This window comes from Acinonyx jubatus, chromosome D4 (genome assembly GCF_027475565.1).
Source record: "Acinonyx jubatus isolate Ajub_Pintada_27869175 chromosome D4, VMU_Ajub_asm_v1.0, whole genome shotgun sequence".
NCBI classification, from domain to species: Eukaryota; Metazoa; Chordata; class Mammalia; order Carnivora; family Felidae; genus Acinonyx; species Acinonyx jubatus.
Window position 1 is genome coordinate 22,871,203 of NC_069391.1, and position 18,119 is coordinate 22,889,321.

The 18,119-nt window shown below is 40.0% G+C and overlaps 1 protein-coding gene and 1 long non-coding RNA gene across 4 annotated transcripts in view; one reads left to right on the forward strand and one right to left on the reverse strand.

Annotated features, from left to right (window-relative positions):
- The window catches only part of MUSK (muscle associated receptor tyrosine kinase), a 92,960-nt gene that overhangs the window by 40,352 nt on the left and 34,489 nt on the right, over nucleotides 1-18,119 (reverse strand). The window contains exons 7-8 of one of the 2 annotated variants that reach the window (XM_053204810.1): nucleotides 11,163-11,192; nucleotides 3,981-4,105 (exon numbers count right to left, since the gene is read on the reverse strand). In XM_053204810.1, the coding sequence (XP_053060785.1) occupies nucleotides 3,981-4,105; nucleotides 11,163-11,192 (155 nt within the window). The remainder of the gene's footprint in view (nucleotides 1-3,980; nucleotides 4,106-11,162; nucleotides 11,193-18,119) is intronic. The other variant, XM_027034814.2, reaches the window with a different exon arrangement.
- Nucleotides 1-18,119, forward strand: part of LOC113592840 (uncharacterized) — a 141,752-nt gene that overhangs the window by 37,413 nt on the left and 86,220 nt on the right. The window lies entirely within an intron of this gene.

The window sequence follows — 18,119 nt, forward strand, 5'->3', positions numbered from 1 at the left end:
GCAGGCTCCAGGCTTTGAGCCATCAGCACAGAGCTTGATGTGGGGCTCCAGCTCAAGAACTGTGAGACCATGACCTGAGCCAAAGTTGGATGCTTAACCGACCAAGCCACCCAGACGCCCCAAGAACCCCATCTTCTTAAGGCATGAAAGAGGGTCTTCAATAGGACCACCTGAAGGATTGACGTATGTCCCCTGCTGTGTAATAAAGGGTTAACTTATTGGACTCGAGGTGTTCAAACCCTGTACTCAAACCCAGAAAGGACTGGCCTTTGACTTGCTTCTAAGAGATAACCTCTCATCCTTTGGAAAATTCTGCCTCGTAAGAGTGTCTTTGTATATCTGAGACCATGAGCCATGCCAGATGGTTTATGTTTGAGTGCAAATTATGGTGAATAGCTCTTTTTGTTCAGCAGGGACTCTAGGCTATGTTGTATCAGTTTGACCTTTGGAAGGGCTAGAGACTAGCTAAGGTCAGTCATGTGAGCCCTCCATGCTTATGTAACTGACCTTCAGGAAAATCCCTAGACACCAAGGCTGGATGAACTTCTTTGGTACAAGACGCCATGTAGGTTGACATCATTGCTGGGAGATATAGGTGCTCTCCATGGGATTCCACAGGGAGAGAACAACTGATTCCCTACTACTGAGTTTAGTCTGTATCCTTTCACTGTAATAAACTATAACCATAAGGATAATGGTTTTTCTGAGTTCTGTGGGTCCTTCTAGTGAATCATCAAACTTGAGGGTGGTCTTGGGGACCCTGACACACCTGCAATTTGTTGACACAGCCAAGATGTATCTGATAACCACCTGTAAAATCAAAAGGGCAGAGCCGGGCTGCCTAACAACTCCAATGGAAGGAGAAAAGAGGGGGTAGCTCTGTTCAGTGGTCTGGATGCAAGAGTTTGTGGATACAGAGGTTTTATAGAAGATCTGGTTTGGAGTCATTTTCAGTCTTCCCCAAAGATCTTTTGGGGGCATTGATGGGACCCTGACAGAAAGGCTTCCCATCAACAAACAGATTAGGGGCTAAGAAGGAGATGGCTGCCCTGAGGAAAATGGGTCATGGGGTCATCTTGAATATCCCTTGATTTCTGAAGAATCATGAATGTGTCCATGATGGAAAGAATTGTTTTAAATACTTGTTGGGCACAGTGGTGTAAAGCCAACTTAAAAGAGTGTCATTTAAATTAGAACTTTTCCTCTTCAATTACTGCTCCTTCCAACCCCAAAGCTGTAGGAGTCTTAAGTAGCAGTTAGGAAGTGGAGGAAGAGCGAATGAATGAGTGTGAGAGAAGAAGCTAACCACAGGACTGTTGTGGAAGGCAGGTAGCATGCATGTGGTAGTCTTAAGAAAGGGAGGAAGGTGGGGCACCTGGTTGACTCAGTCAGTAGAGGGTATGACTCTTGATCTTGGAGTTGTGAGTTCAGGCCCCACATTGGGTGGAGAGATTACTTAAAAAGGAAATCTTAAAAAAAGGGATGGGGTGGGGGGAGGGAAAGGTCCCATCTGTGAATTGCATTTGGAAGCTTTGGTTATTACTCAAGTTTAGGCACTTAAAATTACTAAATTGGGATGGTATTAGTGATTTAAAATCATCTAAGAGCAACCAGAAAAGCCACAGAGCCTGTGTGAGGTAGCCAGTAGTGAGAAAAGAACTTGCCCTACTGAAGACACTTGATGGGCAGAGAAAATACTAAATAAGGTTGTATTACATGGAAGTCATGCTTGGCCAACAGTTACAATGGTAATCTCAGCCCACATGTTTATTAACTCTCTGTTTTCCACCTGAATCCCAAAAGGTAAATAAAATCTAAAATTAGGAAAAATAACTCTATAGAAAGGTAGAAGGGTGTCATAATCAAAGGGCCAGAAATTTTCAGCAATTTCTGTAAGATACAAAGAGATGTGATTGGGTTGATAGAAAAATTAATATCAGCTAAGTTGCTGAAATCTAAAAGTTCACTGAGAGGAGAATGGATAAATTTTCCCTGTAGAGTCATGGAAAAATCCAGAGTTCAGATAGCAGGGCTGTAAGTAGGAGCCAACTTTGAGAGAGTCAGTAAAGTAGCAGAAGAGCGTTGTGAGCTATTATGTGTGCATATAGCACTAGGCTGAGACATTTGTCCATCTAAGACTTTCTATAGTAGGCTGAAAAAAATTAAAATTGTGGAGAAATACTTTTAGCCAATGTAGCAAACTGAGAAGCTTCTATTTTCCCTGACAGTTTTCCAACCCAGAAAAATTTGTTTCCTTTGGATGGCCTTGAAGAGTGAGGAGACAGAAATCAAAAGTCAGGTTCCATAAGGGTAAGAAGTCTAATAAGAGTTACAATAAACTAACATCTCAAAGAACCAGATATCAGGGACATACCGATGTGAACTACAAGCGACATAGCCTACATGGAATTGAAGACTGTGTTACAATGATCTGGGATGACCAAGGAGCTTCAAACTTTGAACTTAGTTTAATATGGTCCAAGATAAGTAGTTGCCCCTGGTCTTTAGCAAAAATAAACAAAAATTCTTTCTAGACAAAAGTACCTTTATCTAGACCTCGTATTAATCCCTGCCTGACCTTTCTTCCCCCAAAACAATGAGCAACAGGTAGTCAAAGATAAGTAGGCACACGAGGAAACAAAACACAAGGAACAAGAGTCAGCAGGAAAGCAGGTAAGAGAAAGAGACCTAAAATGGCATCCCATCTCACTTGATTAAAAGCCAAAATTGTTTCAATACTCTACATAAAGCCTATATGATCCACAATTCCTAGACATACCCCTTACCTCTTTCTTCGTTTCTCATTCACCTCTCGTCATATAACTTGTTATTCCTTTGATGTATGGCGTGCACCTTTATCTCAGAAACTTGCCCCAGTTTTCTTCCCATAGTTATCTACTACAGATAACTATAGTTATCTTACAGTTATCTCGTCCTTACCTCCTTCAGATCTTAGCTCAAAAGTCTTCATCTTTTTTGAAAAATTTATTCATTTTGAGAGAGAGAAAGAGAGAGAGGGAGAGAGAGAACATGCTTGTATGCATGTGAATGGGGCAGAGAGAGAGAGGGAAAGAGGGAATCCCAAGCAGGCACCATGCTGTCAACACAGAGCCCGATGTCAGCCTTGGTCTTATGAACCGTGAGATCATAATCTGAGCTCAAATCAAGAGTTGGATGCTTAAACTGACTGAGCCACTCAGGTGCCCCTGAATTCTCTACATCTTAATGAGGCTTCCTTGACCACTCTGTTGAAAATGGAATCTTTCTCCTAAGGTTGCACTTCTGTCCCATTTTCCTGCTTTATTTTCCTCCATAGTATTTGACACTATCTGCATAGAATATTAGTTTTATTTTTTGTTTGTTTTTCCCCATCATAGTGTCAGTTCTTTGAGGGCAGGGAACTTAACCTGTTTTGTTTGCTCCTATATCTATAATGCCCAGAATAGTGCCTGACACCTGGGAGATGCTCAGTAGATATTTGTGGAACGAATAAATTTATGTGTATATATGTAAAGTGCTTAGAACAGCTCCTGGCACATAGTGATCACTTAATATATGTCAGTTATTATCAGTATGAAAAAACGAATTAAAGATGGTTAAACTGACAGTCATGAGTTCTAATTCTGGATTACTTTTCATCAAAGGACCCTCCAGGAGTGACCTAATTCTTGAGCTGGTGAATTTTGTGAAAATTGTTTTACCTGTGTGGGAAGGAATTGCTACCATTTCCCTTTTACACAAAGGCATAAAGGAAAATTTGATTTTCTACTCTTCCCCATGATACAAGGAAAGAAGCAAACCCATGGGGTTCAATTTCTAAGGCAGTGACTGCTAGGATGAAAATACTGGAAGGCTTTGAAAAATAGAGGTGCAGGTGGGACCAATGACAGAGATCAGGGTAACTTTACAAATATGTGGCCCATCCTGAGATTCTCTCGAGTGATCTTCCCCAGACAAGTCCCCATAGCGATGGCACTCACGGCATTTCCATTTTCAATCCAGGTGATGGTGGGGACAGGGATGCCTGTTGCTGTGCAGCGCAGGGTCACAAAGGAGCCAAATGTGACGTTGTGGGATTCAGGAGCCCGCAGGATTCTGGCAAAAACTGTTAGGAAAACAGGAGTGGTGAGTGACTCTCCTATAGGGAATGCTCAAGCTGGAGTGGTCTTTTAAAAATGCAAATCAAGTCACGTTCTCCCGTGTAGAACCCTTCCGTGTTCCCTCCGTATTACGGATACGCCCTGGCTTCTAAGCCATTTATGCTCTAACTCTACATTTCTCACCACCCATGGGTGCTCCGGGCTTATTTCCACCTTAGGAGCTTGTCCATGCTGTCCCTCGGCCGACAGCACTCATCCCCCAGATCTCCATGCGGCAGTTCCCTTGTATCATCCAGTCTCTGTTTGAGCGGCATTTCCTCAGAAGGGCCTTCCTCGACCACGCAACATAGAGTGTAACCTTCCCCCATTCACTTTCTCATCATCCTGGTTTACTGTCTTTCCAGACCTTACCGCTATCTGAAGTTATATTTCATTTGTCTAATGCCTACCTCCTCCCCGTCCCCCCCATCCCCCACTAGATTGTGAGTTTTCAGCAACCAGAAACCTAGCCTGTTTGTTCACTACCCAGAAGAGTGCCTGACCAAAGTAATAGTATTTAATTAAGTAATGAAATGATTAGTGCTTTATATCTTCAACTGTGTCATGGTGGGAGGACAGACAAAATCTGTCAAACTTTTTAGAGAATGCGATGGGCACATCGGGCCCCAAAGAAACATTTTAGGCCAAGTGTGAGCAGGGGAATAGGTAATTAATATTCCATTCTGAGACAGAATCCCTCCTGATTAGATAAGAGAAAGTTCAGAGAAGATATGATTTGACAACTGGATGTTTTTGGCGGATTCTAATTTTATTATTTATTTATTTTAATTGTACATGCTTATTTATTTTGGGGGCGGGGAGGGGCAGAGAGAAAGGGAGAGAAAGAGAATCCGAAGCAGGCTCTGCCTGGGCAGTGCAGAGCCCAACGTGGGGCTCAAATTCACGAACCATGAGACCATGACCTGAGCTGAAATCAAGAGTCAGGTGCTTAACCAACTGAGCCACTCAGGCCACCCTTGCAGATTCTAATTTTAGATTTGCAGGTTCAGATTAATTCAACTTCCTATTTTTTGAAATTGAGGACTCTAAGAGATGGAATCTAGAAGAGCATGTTAGAAATACAATGTTGGGCCCAAAAGCCAGAAGAAAGGAAAAGCAAGGAAGCCTCCATCTTCAAGGCATGAGGTGGTTAAAAAAATGCTCCAAATGTTTAAAATACAGCTGAATCTACCCCCAACATCCCCACCCCCCCACCCCAAACAAAACTGAGCCGCTTTTAGTAAGTCCTGTGGTCTGATTACCAATCTATAAAAAGCCGAGGTTAAGGAACATGTGAAACAACACTATGGGGATGCAATTCGTTCAAATCCAGAATATAGACAGTTCCGCAGAACAAATTATTTAGTTTTCTCAATAAATAAAATGTATCAGGAAGTAAAAAAGAAAGAGGGAACAATCATAGAGTTAAAAAGCCTCAAGAGGCATAACCCCAGATGCAATGTGTGGATCTTATTTGGATTCTTAATTCAACAGGTCAGATGTAGAAAGATATTTTGATACATTTGGATAAAAATTACACAGTCCTGGTAGTAAATGGTACTGAGAAATGAGTGCTAATTGGGGATGAGTGGAGTAATGGACATAGCATTATATCTTTTAAGAAAAAAATCCTTACACTAATGTACGTATTGGTTGATTGAATTAATGTCTGGGATTTGCTTTAAAAGAAACCAGCAGCAATAAAATAGTAATGGAATCAAGGAAACAAAAAATGGTAGGCTGTTGATCATTGTTCCCCAATGGGTAATGGGAACATGGGAGTTCACTATATTACTGTAACTACTTTTTTGTAAGGTTGAAAATTTTATAATAATATTTTTAAAAAATGCTGTGGAGCCTACCCCACAGCTCCAGAAAACATGTGATGAGATACCTACTTCATCTGCTATTGAAATAACATCAAGTTTTAGAAAACCCCAAAACTGAAGAAAAGTAAGGCTCTGAGAAGGAAGATTTGGCAGAGGCATCTGTCCTAAGAGCCTCAGAAATATCTACAACAGTTTTAGATCAAAATTCAATGGGGGATGATTCTAAATTGAAACAAAATGTGGGACTCTGAAAAATTTCCCGACCAGCTGAAAAATTCCATAGCAAAATGAGTGACAGTAACCATCGTGGTCCGCAGGGTTGGCTTCAAGTGTGAGTGGCCCTGTGTAGTCTCATAGGGCACCATGCTAAGAGGGCCCCATGCTTGGTTTGATTTTCTGCTGTCCATGTCTTGAAGTTACTAGTGATTTTTTAATTAAGGGCCCCAGATTATCATTTGCACCTGGCCCACAAATTATGGAGCCAGTCCTAAAATTGCTGCCTTAAAAGAGAGGGTGAAGTCTGTACCTCTATGGGAATCCCAGAAAAGCAAGGCTCCAAGGTGAAATAGGAAATAAAAAGTTGCAGAATGCAAGAGTCCGAAGGAAATGTCAATCAAGACTAAGTGACAGAGGCTGTGCACATTGGAAATTCTCAATTTTTCAAGAAGGCCAGCCAGCTAGGAGGTGATACACATTTCTTCCAAATATACCAGAGTGACACATGGTGACCCATCTGATCACTTGATGGGAGATTTCTCCCAGCTCAGTCTTAGCTCACAGGTTGTGAAGTCTTGACAACTGACAGACTGGCATCCCAGCAAGGGCGCTCCCAAGTATTCTCTCCTTTTCTAACATTTTCTGCAAACAATAATGGACACCTAGATTGCACAACATATCTGAATCCACGTTCTTCATCTGGTTGAAATAACTTGTTGGGGTTGGGGCGATACTTGTGTGTCTTACATTTTTTTGAGTGTGAGACCCATCATCTTATGGGTCCCATTGACTCTCAGAATCTGAAAAAAAGGAGGATCCTTGACAGATTGGGGGTGGGATTATTTTAATCCCATAGGTGCTGGAAAAGTGTAGCCAGCAGCCGCTGCAGATAATGCTTTTACTCGTAAACCTGAATGAGAGCCTTCTGGCTGAAGAGGAGAATAAGAAATTGGAAAAGAATGAAATCTAGACCCTTCTTTCTGCTTTAATTTATAGAGGCAAGGGTTTTCATTTGGGAACCATAAATTCTTCCTGGAAATGCAGTAATCAGGGAGGGTTTATTTTGCTCTAATTTACAGCTTTTTTTTTTTCTTTTGGCTGGTATTATTTGGAATATCACTTGGGCTCATTGCAAAACTTTTAATGATCTATATTGCACAACACAGCTAAGCATAAAGTGACATGGTAAAGAAAATAGAGTCGATGACCATTTGAGAGCTCAATAGGACCCTGCAGTGAATTTACTTAATATACTGCTCTGTCCCATATCAAAACCTTCTGGGGGGTCCAGTGGTCACAGGATGGTACATAAAGGAGAACTATTAGCATTTTCAGTGGCTTCATGAAGGTGTGACTGTGCTGACAAACAACTGGTCTTCTCCTCCAAAAGAACAAATATACCCTTGGCTGACCATGGGTTTCATTGTGTGATTAAAAAAAAAATCTTTTGAAAAAAAACAAAAAACAAAAAACTTTATTTTTCTGAGTTGGTGTCTCAAGATTTTATAGTATGATAACCCTGCTACACCCAGAGTCTAGACATTTAGATAAGGACTTGAGGTTAGGACGTCCGTCCTGAGTTCCCATTTTGATCTTCCTGGGCACCTTTTATTATTATTTTTTTAACGCTTTATTTATTTTAGAGAGAGAGACAGAGCATGGGTGGGGCAGGGGCTGAGTGGGGCAGGGGCAGAGAGAGAGGGAGACACACAGAATCCGAAACAGGCTCCAGGCTCTGAGCTATCAGCGCAGAGCCCGGTGTGGGACTCGAACTCACAAACTGAGATCATGACCTGAGCTGAAGTCAGACACTTAACTGACTGAGCCACCCAGATGCCCCCTGGGCACCTTTTAAAGTAACCACTTAAAGTGAAGCTGAGAAAAGTTAGTGACCTCTGCCCCAATCACCTTATAAATATAGGTACTTGGTACCCTGCTCTCTGTCTTCTCTGTGACCTGGGTCAGAGATCTGCCCTTCCCTAGGCTCAGGGCATGCTCCTCAGACCCATGCTTCTGGGATTTGTAAATAATAAAGCTCGTGATTCTGCTTCCTTTGTGTGGATGTGTTGAAACTATGCCTTTGATCAAAATGATCCCATGGGTTTCACTTCCTCAAAGTGGGAGCCGGGATGCTGAAGGAGCTACTTGCCAACCCCATGTGGGTGGCTTGTGCCCCCTCATTTGTCAGGTCACGATCTACCAGCTTCTCAACACACATTAAGTCTAGTGCGGTAGGAGGGGGAAAAAAAAGGCCAGGAATTAAAGGGAAGCTGTTCTCTTCTACATGCCTACATTCTTGCCAAAAGGTAAAACAGGAACTTGCCCCCTTTTTTTCATTATTGAAAGATGGCTTCCACCGTTCTTGCCAGTTTCCTTCCCCCAAAGAAGGTCACAGATATCTCCTTATCAAAATGTGTCTCAGTACATCTCCTTACCCTTGTTTGTGTTTCTTCGTGGCACTTACCACCATGTCGTAACTATCGATTTGTTTGTTTGTTAGTTGGCTGTCTCTTCCTCTGGAATGTAAGCATCACAAGGCCAGAGCTTGCTTTGCTCAGTAATACAGGCTGGTTGATAGACAGCCCTGTGTGGCACATGGTAGGCATTCAATAAATATTTGGTGAATGAGTGAATGAATAAGTGAATGAATGACTCTTCTGATTGGTGAGACTGGAGAAAAAGACTTGTCTGTGTTAGGAGTATCTCAGTCCTCTTGGGGCCGTCATTCTCCCAGCTACTCTAAACAAGAAGGGTATGGGGTTAATGTGCAGTGAGGGTCCCGGGTCAGGGCTTCTCCATCCTACAATGTTAAAGAGTGGGGAGGGGTTGAGGAGGATGAGGAAACAAGTTATGTTAGTCGAATTCTTGGATGAAAAACTGGAAAGTTTTATTTTTTGATTCAGCTTTATCAGCCATAAAACTGATATTTTTATACCCATCTGTGTTTGTTACCAGTTCCAAGCATAAGAGGTGGAGGAGGGATGAAAGAAATTCCACCGTATTTATCAGACATTGGAAACAGTAAATCCAGTTGTAATTAAAAACAAATGCCAGCCTAACCTCCATGGATAATAATACACTGGTAATAATAAAATTAAATGTAATCCAATAATAAACTCCCATTATCTTAGTGATAGTCCCAAGCCAAAAATGCATTCTAGGTCATCAATTTTAAAAGTAATATATTTCATATCAAGTAAATGTCCATTGTATATCTCTAACGCGTTTTTTTTTTTTTGCATGCAAGACTATGTTAAAATGTTTTTGTTACATGAACAGACTACTTAATAGAAGGGGTATAACATTACTTAGTAATTTGGGAAATGTTTGCAACTGTTTTGATATGGATATTTCACATGATGCAACTCTTCTTTCTGTAGATAGTCATATGCATCATTCTCCAATTCACTGTAAGCTCTATCACACTTGCTTTCCTGTGGCAAACGCATTATTGTTCACCTGCATCGTGGGAAATACACATGGGCAATCTATTTATCCCTGGGTTTTCTCTCATGGGATTTATTCATGAGTTTTGGGCTTTGATTTCTCTTGGGTAAGTTTACAGCGCTAACTGCAGGTTGAGAATCCTATATTCAAAATTGGGCTGAAGCAGCCACTGATTCCAAAGTCCTTTATATCATAACCATATTATATTCTCATCCATACCTCCTTTCTCCCTCCCCCCCCTTTCCAATTTCTAAAGCACTTTCAGAAACATAATAAATGTTATTGCTGATTGTCATTTTAAGGGGTAATTTGAATTAGTAATAAGGAGATAGAGCTATTACTCAGTCTGAAATTGCACACTGGTGCAATGGAAAGCCTAGGGCAGGGGACCCAAATTAAGTCCTGAAATTAATGACCAGTTTGGCTTGAGATGAATTACTGCTTTTGTCTTGTTAAAGGAGTATGACCAGAGGAATACTTAGGTCTCTTATAAATTCTGTTTCAGAGCAATTATCTCAAAAGGAAACAATGAACTCACATGGATTTTATTTTCTCTCATTTTTTCCTTTATTAATGTTTTTCTAGTATCCTTTAAAGAGATTTTTTTTTCAGGTTACTTGGTTCTAACCAGCAATGTCTGATGGAGGGAAATTGAAAGCAAGCAAAACCAAAAATTAAAATCACACAGGAGCTGGTGAAATGGTTTTATCTAAATTTAGTTGTAAGAAGCCTGATGTTTAGAAGTAGAAAAGCATCTCAAATACCTTATTTGAGATACTACATAAGGAGGTGCTGTTTCAAATAATACTAGCCTAAGGTTTATTCCTAAAGCCAAAACTGTATTGCATGAGAACTTGTGAATCTGATCCAAAAAATATAAAGCACAAAGTTGGAATCTTCATGAGGGTAGAAGGTGCTTTCTTGGAAGAAAAACTGTTATTCTACAGTCAGGTTTTTCCCCAAACAGATTTGATTTCCCGCTACTTTCTTGTAAACGTATCCCACTAAATATAGGTATATGTCTGTGTGCAATTAAAACTAATTTAAATTTGATTGATTTGATTTGGTTTGGAGCAGTTGCATAATACTTGTCCTCTTGAAGTAATAACAATAAAAACCTAAGCTGGCATCTTGACATTTTTATATCTCTCCAAAAATTGTAACACCCTCCCTCCCCCCACGTACTCCCCTGAGAAGCTTTTTCCTATTCCAATCTCTGTGAGATTTCTATTCTCATGCTGATTTATGCCATTTTGTTTGCATTTTCAGAGTTGACTTAATAAAAAGTAAATGGTCGATAAATACATTATAAAATAAAGCATCACATCTCATAATACTCTGTTAAATGCTGACAGTATTCCCTGTACATCATTTTATTTCCTAAAAAAAATAACGGCACTTAGACTTGTTTATAAGGTCAGCAAAAAAAAAAAAAAAAAAAAAAAAAAAAAAAAAAAAAAAAAAAACCAACAAAAACAATTGAATAGAACCGTACATTGGAAAAGAAAGAGTGCAGAAAGAAAAAAAATACCTTTAGTATCTTGTTCAGGTTCACTTTCTTCTATTAATAGAAACGAGACAAACACACACAATAAACACACAAACAAAAACAGCACATCATGAAAAGGGAAAATCTTTGAGCACGGAAATATCAGTTGTGCAACAAGATTAATTAGAATCTGCTTGTTTCTTATTTCAGTAAGAAACATGCAATCAAGGGAAACTGCTGACCTTTACAAGCAAACTATTAAAGGACATAAAATTTCAAATTGCTACTTTTAGTCGGGCAGTACTACATAGAACATAAACTCCAGCATACCCAACAACATAGCTCATTCATGCATTTTTGTTTTAATGTTGACAATTACCCTTTCTTTCAAGGCAACAGACTGCCTTCTATTCTGATAAATTGTGTTTTCCCTTTGTTAGCATGGCTTCTCCTTTTACAAGGTCCTGCTGTGAAGGCAGTGAGGTTGACTCTGGGATCTCAACTATCATTTCTATGGCAATAGACTCATGTTGTGGTAAACAGAGGATTAGGGGGTTTCTGCAGAAGAGAGTCCACCACCAGCGGAGATGGTCTCCTACCAACTCCAGGAGGCTGCTCAGAGAGCAGAGAGGAGCAAACCATTATCTCGCGTAGGAAACTACCAGTGGAGCAAGCGACAAAGAAAAATGTAAAAATGTCTACATCCGGATGCAGAATTGAGAATTTATAATGGTTTTAAATCCTAGAAGAGAAGACAATCAAATTTAAGTGTTCCAAAATGTTTAACATAATACTGTATCAGGTGCAGATCGCATATGGAGCTTTCGTTTATCTTTCCTGAGAAGTTTGTGTCAATTTAGACCTTTTGAATTAGCGACAAGCCAATTGCAACATTTGTTTAGAAGTATAACATAGCAATACTTAATGATAAGATCTTGATGATACATTTGCGTAGTTCTTCACAAGTTATGGATATTTTCATGTACATTATACATTATCTCCTGTACCCAGATCATATCCCTGTGATTAAACCTAATTGATTCAATAGGATTCAATTAAACCTAATTCAGCCCATTTTCCAGACAAGGAATCTGAGACTCAGGGCTTTGCTGCAGGTACAGAGCCAGAAATGCCACTTCAGTTTTCAAACCTCAAGTTCTGTGTTCTGACATAGCATCATCATAAGAAGCCCTCGTTTTTTTGCACTTAATACCCAGTCCTAAATTTAAATGAACTTATAATTTCCTATTTCCATTTTACTCTGACTGAACATTCCCTGTCTCCACCACCCAGGCCAGTGGCACATTCCTGTTTTATTTTTTCAAAGTCTACTTGAAAGTTGTAAATTGAGGGACGTCGGGTTGAGTGTCTGACTTCGGCTCAGGTCATGATCTCATGGTTTGTGAGTTTGAGCCCGCGTCGGGCTCACACACACACACACACACACACACACACACACACAAAAGTTGTGAATTTAATACATTTATGGTTAAAAGGACAGTTAGCGGTTTTCTGTCAGATGGACCTAAACAAAGACAATCGTTTTTTACAACACCCCCAACAGTGCCTGGTTTTACACACCAGTTTTTTCATACTGAAAACTGGTCATATGGACACTTGGAATAGCAGTGACCCCCTGTTTCTAACATAGACGTTAATCAGGAAAAATCAGTGAAGGTCCATGCTTGGGCCGGATTAGACCTGAAAAATTGTGTCTGAATGCCTTTGGGCTAGGCATGTTTTCCTAGTTTCTCAACACAATGGTGCTTATTTCTAAATCTTGGTTTTTTTTTGTTTTTTTTTTGTTTTTTTTTTTTTTTTCCACCAGCCGAGTAACTATGAGTGGCTGAAATGGGCATGCACTCCTATGGGAATATTAAGTGTCTTCATTCCCTGGCTGCTATTATCTCCAAAATGTTTTCCACCAAAGTTCAAAGGCCTCAGTAAAATTTGAGAATCTTATTCCCTTTTTTTTTTTTTTCCCTCTCTTACACTACTCTTTTTCGGGTCCCGGAGCAAGTGCAGGTAAATTCTGAGTCTCTTTCAGTTTTGCTCCAGTGGTCTTTTACTGGACCGTTCTTCACAATAGACCGTGAGGACTGTGCTGATTTCCTAGGAGTAGGCTTAGCAGTTCTACCGGAAATTACATGTTCATAGAGAGACTGTCAAAGCTTCTTTCTGTGCGCGAGAGCAGATATGCAGCTTTGTATGTATATATTGATATATGCTGATATATTCATATACACTTGCACCGTATTCACACATGTACACACACAATTGAGATTACTTTAAATAAGAGAAAATAATGCAAGGATAATCTGCAAAACCTATCTAAGCTTGAGTACACTCATTCAGTATATGAGATTGTTGGTCATTTCAAGGTCAGACTGTAGTCCTAGTTTTTTCATGTGTCTTGCTTGCTTAGCCTATGATCCCTCTTGACCTTGGAACTTACTGTTTTGCCACCTATCAATTTGTAAATATTTGGCTTCATGGTCTTTATTCTCATTTAACTGCTTTATATGTAATGCATCAGCCTTGTCTTCCAGACTGATGTGTAATCAACCTCCTTTCCAGGGCAGAGGCAGGGAGTGGCACAGAATACTTTTGTTGTTTTCTTTTCTCCCTAAAGTTTAGCAGTGTCTTGTAGAAAAAAGAAAATACTTAAAAAAGGACCTAGGCAGTGATTCATTTGCCTTCTCTGCTTTTTGGGACTTGTTCAGTAAGACATTTAGAATAAAGAATCATAGCGGTGCCTGGGTGGCTCAGTTGTTTAAGTGACCAGCTTCGGCTCAGGTCATGAACGTGTACTCTGTGAGTTTGAGCCCTGCGTTGGACTCTGTGCTTGACAGCTCAGAGCCTGGAGCCTGCTTTAGATTCTGTCTCCCTCTCTCTGCCCCTCCCCCACTCATCTTTTGTCTCTCAAAGAATAAATAAACATTAAAAAAAATTTAGAACAGAGAACCGTGGACTTCTCTTGAATTGGAATAATCTGAAATATAAATAACATCCAAGTTAAATAGTATATCCATCATTTTTTTGAATACTTTGAATTATGGGCAACTCAGTATACCATAGCAACCCATTTAAAATACTCTGTTAAAAAAAAATATATATATATATATATATATATACGCATTTATATATTCTAAATCAAACCAAAATCAGTCTCTTTATGATTACCGCGCACAAGATTTAGTTTCTACTTCTATCCACTGGACTAAAAAAAGAAAAAAGGAAAAAATCCTTCAAATATTTTCATTTTTCCAAGCTTGCTAGCCCCAGTTCCCCATGTTGATTGCTCACTTTTGAACTTTCTTATCGTACCTTCTTTTTTAAAAAAATTTTTTAATGTTTATTTTTGACAGAGAGAGAGAGACAGAGAATGAGTGGGGGAGTGGCAGAGACAGAGGGAGACACAGAATCCGAAGGAGGCTCCAGGCTCCGAGCTGTCAGCACAGAGCCTGACGCGGGGCTTGAACTCACAGACTGTGAGGCCATGACCTGAGCTGACACTCAACCGACTGAGCCACCCAGGCGCCCCTCTTTTTTTTTTATTTTTTTTATTTTTTTTTAATGTTTGTTTATTTTTGACAGAGAGAGACAGAGCATGAGCAGGGGAGGTTATCGTACCTTCTTAATTTACCTGTTTGTGGTCCCCAGACAGAAACTAACACACACTTAGAGAGTCCCACAAATTCAAAGAATAGTAGGACTCTTTGTAATATTCTACTTCTATGACTATAAGTTTGCTTGAGTTTTTATTTGCATTTATGTAAAAACACAGCTAGGTCGTATCCCATTGCAAATCATGAATATCCAACACCAAGAAATGTTTTTCCTACGTGATTCACTGTATCAGTTGATAGGAGAAGATATTTGGAGGGGAAATGTATTGTTATATAGGAGGACGGGAAGCCATCAAGATTCCCTTGCCTAAATGAACACATTTAGTGTGATGATGTAGGTCACCAAGATCTTGTGGAAGAAAGAAATGGGCCAGAAGAAAAAACAGGCAGTACTGCGGGATCGCTCCCATTCTTCAGACTGCAAGAGTGAGGAGAGCCAAGAAGATCATAGGATTTTGGTCACCTAGAGCTGAAGTCTCGATGGAAGCTACAATAGCACATTCTTTGCTCTTTGTAGAATGACATTGGTTATCATTTTCTTCATCGGCAATACCTTAAAGAAATCTCTGACCATCTGGTAATGTCAGGACACCATTTTAGGGCTTTTTCATTTTTGAATGAAATGATTTGCACAAAGCAGTTAATATAGCAACTAACACACAGCTGGAAAGTACTGGAAGCTCATTTTGAAGCTGGGTCTTCTAGCTTGCTCTTTTATTTATTTATTTTTTCAGAGCTATTTCCATCTCTATGGTATCTTCCTGGCTGATGAAAGCTGTTTCTCCAACTGCCTTAGAAGAAAAAGCGCTTATTTCATTTTTAAATTTCAATCTGCCTTAACGAGCTATGTTCCAGATACTTACTGCGTTGAGTACCCTTTGTGTTGGTATTAAAAGCATGTGCTGAAATCTATTCCTCCCTGAGAAGAGAGGAATCATTCTGTGGAAGGAGAAATCCATTCTCCAGACCTTATTAAGACATGGATGCTAATCCATACTAGATTATGGAGTCTGTTCTTAAGTCTGCTCCGTTCGTCTCCTAGTCTAGCATCGTATTTCAAAACTGTTGTGTTGGAGATGCCTGGTAGAAGACAAGTACCACAAACAGCAAAAAAGGGGGTATTTTAGTTGTTTTCTTTTTTATTTAAAATTGGCCCAGAGGATTGTTGAAAAGTAATCCTGTTAAGGCTCTGCGGTACTCTGTTTCTGAAGAGAGTCTTCTTTTGGTTTCCAATCATTCAAAGAACATGTGACAATAATAACAACAAACCTAAGTAAATACCTGTTTTCCTTTTCTGACTTCTTGGTAGCTAAAGCAAAGAAACCCGACCCTGGTGTGCTGCCGCTGTTTACATTTCTGTCTCCTTTGAAGCACAGCATGCATGAGGGTTATCCACTGTGGCTCCGTCTCCGGAGGAATCCGAAGGCACGCTCCTTTTGAAAACATACACAGCGCCCTCACAAACAGCCTTCCTTTGCATCTTCAAAGTAAGGCTGGCCTGGCTCTGTGACATCATGATTCTCTAAAGTGGCTTGGGCTGGGAACATTTCTGTGGCCTTTGAGATAATAATATTTTCCAAGCTTGTAAATATGGATGGTGAATAATGAGTCTGAGCAAGGAGTGTTTATCAAAGTCCATCAGATAAGAGCCACACGAAATTAACTTGTTTTTGCTTCAGTCCTAGATGCAGATAGGGCAACTATTAAGGACGCTTTTGTTAAAATGGTTCTGAAAATACATTAGAAGTTTAGCCATAAGCCAATGAAAAAGTTGGGCGTCCGTCGTGATTCATGTTTTTCATTCTTTGAGAAAGTGTATATTCTGGTTTTAATGGGAGGAGATGCTAAGCTACTTAGTTACCAGGACAGAAGCCTTTCTTGGTATACCCTTTTAAAAGGTTTTAATTCTAGGCATGCCTGGGTGGTTCAGTTGGTTAGGCATCTGACTTCAGCTCAGGTCATGATCTCACGGTTCATGGGTTCAAGCCCGGTGTTGGACTCTGTGCTGACAGCTCTGAGCTCAGAGCCTGGAGCCTGCCTTGGGGTTCTGTGTCTCCCTCTCTCTCTCTCTGCCCCTCCCCCACTTGCATTTTCTCTCTCTCAAAAATAAATAAAAACAATAAAAACATTTTAACGCTTTTAATTCTGAAATGATTTTAGATTTACAGAAGAGTTGCAAAGATAATATAGAGGGTTTCCAGGAACCTTTCACCCAGCTTCCCCTAATGTTAACATCTAATGTAACCATGATACATTTATCAAAATCTTGGAGTACTTTTAAATAACATTTTGGACCTAATCTCATGAAAAGGAAGATACTTGAGCTCTGACAGCAATAGAAGAAGGTAAAGTATATTAAGAACAAGAATTTTTTAATTTTTAAATTATTATTTTAGCTCACCAGAAATTTTAGCTGAGAAAAGAAACAGAAGGCATAACCTTAAGCGTAAGTGACACCGTATTATCCTCGTTGTCTAAAGTGGCTTGGGGGCGTTTCTGTGGCCTTGGGGTTGGAGTTCCAGATGCCCAAGTAGGACCACAGACCTCCAAACTGTAGGTCCCCAGGCTAGCGAGATAACCTTTGAAAACCATGTCTAAGAAAGGATACCAGGGGTTATAATCTCAGTGTTAGTCTGTGAATCAAATTGCAGCCGGTTCTTGTTCTCATGGCATCCCAATAGATACTCTCTCATACTCCCTAGTCTGGCTTTTACTTCCTGACTCAGTGGCAGCCTGTTCTCTCGTGAAAAGCCTGCATCCCGCGTAACCCCTCACTGTGATATATGATGTGTACCGTGAGCTGCTGTTCACTGATCAAAGCCTTGTTGGACCTCCCCTCTCTGAGGTTCCCTGACCTCCCACCATCTCCCTGTCCTGTGTACGCATCCTGCACAAACTTCTATCGTTGCAAATAATTAAACTTTCATTACTGTAATTACTTGCTTGTCTGCGCATTTTCCTCACCGAATTTGAAAACTTTTCAAGAAATAAGCATGTCTTTATCTCCATTTCCTTAGGAATAGCCTCATTCCATGAAATATAATAGGCACTCAACAAATGAATACATATGAAGCTCATTTTAACTCTTGCCCTCCTAATTATGGATAAGCTAACTTCTTCCTTAAATTTTCACGCTTCGTCTGGAATAAGGACATTCCAAGTAGAAATCCTCAAGTTAATGTTTCTCAGTGTGTGGGTTGTAGACTACCCGGGTGAGGATCATTTGGGAAATGGTTAAAAGACCATAACACAGACTTATCAGATCTGAATCTCTGGGGAATGCACCCTAAAGCTATTCTTTTTAATAAGATTTTCAGATGCTTTTGATGTGCACTGAAGTTTGAGAACCCCTACCTTGGAGCAGGAGTTT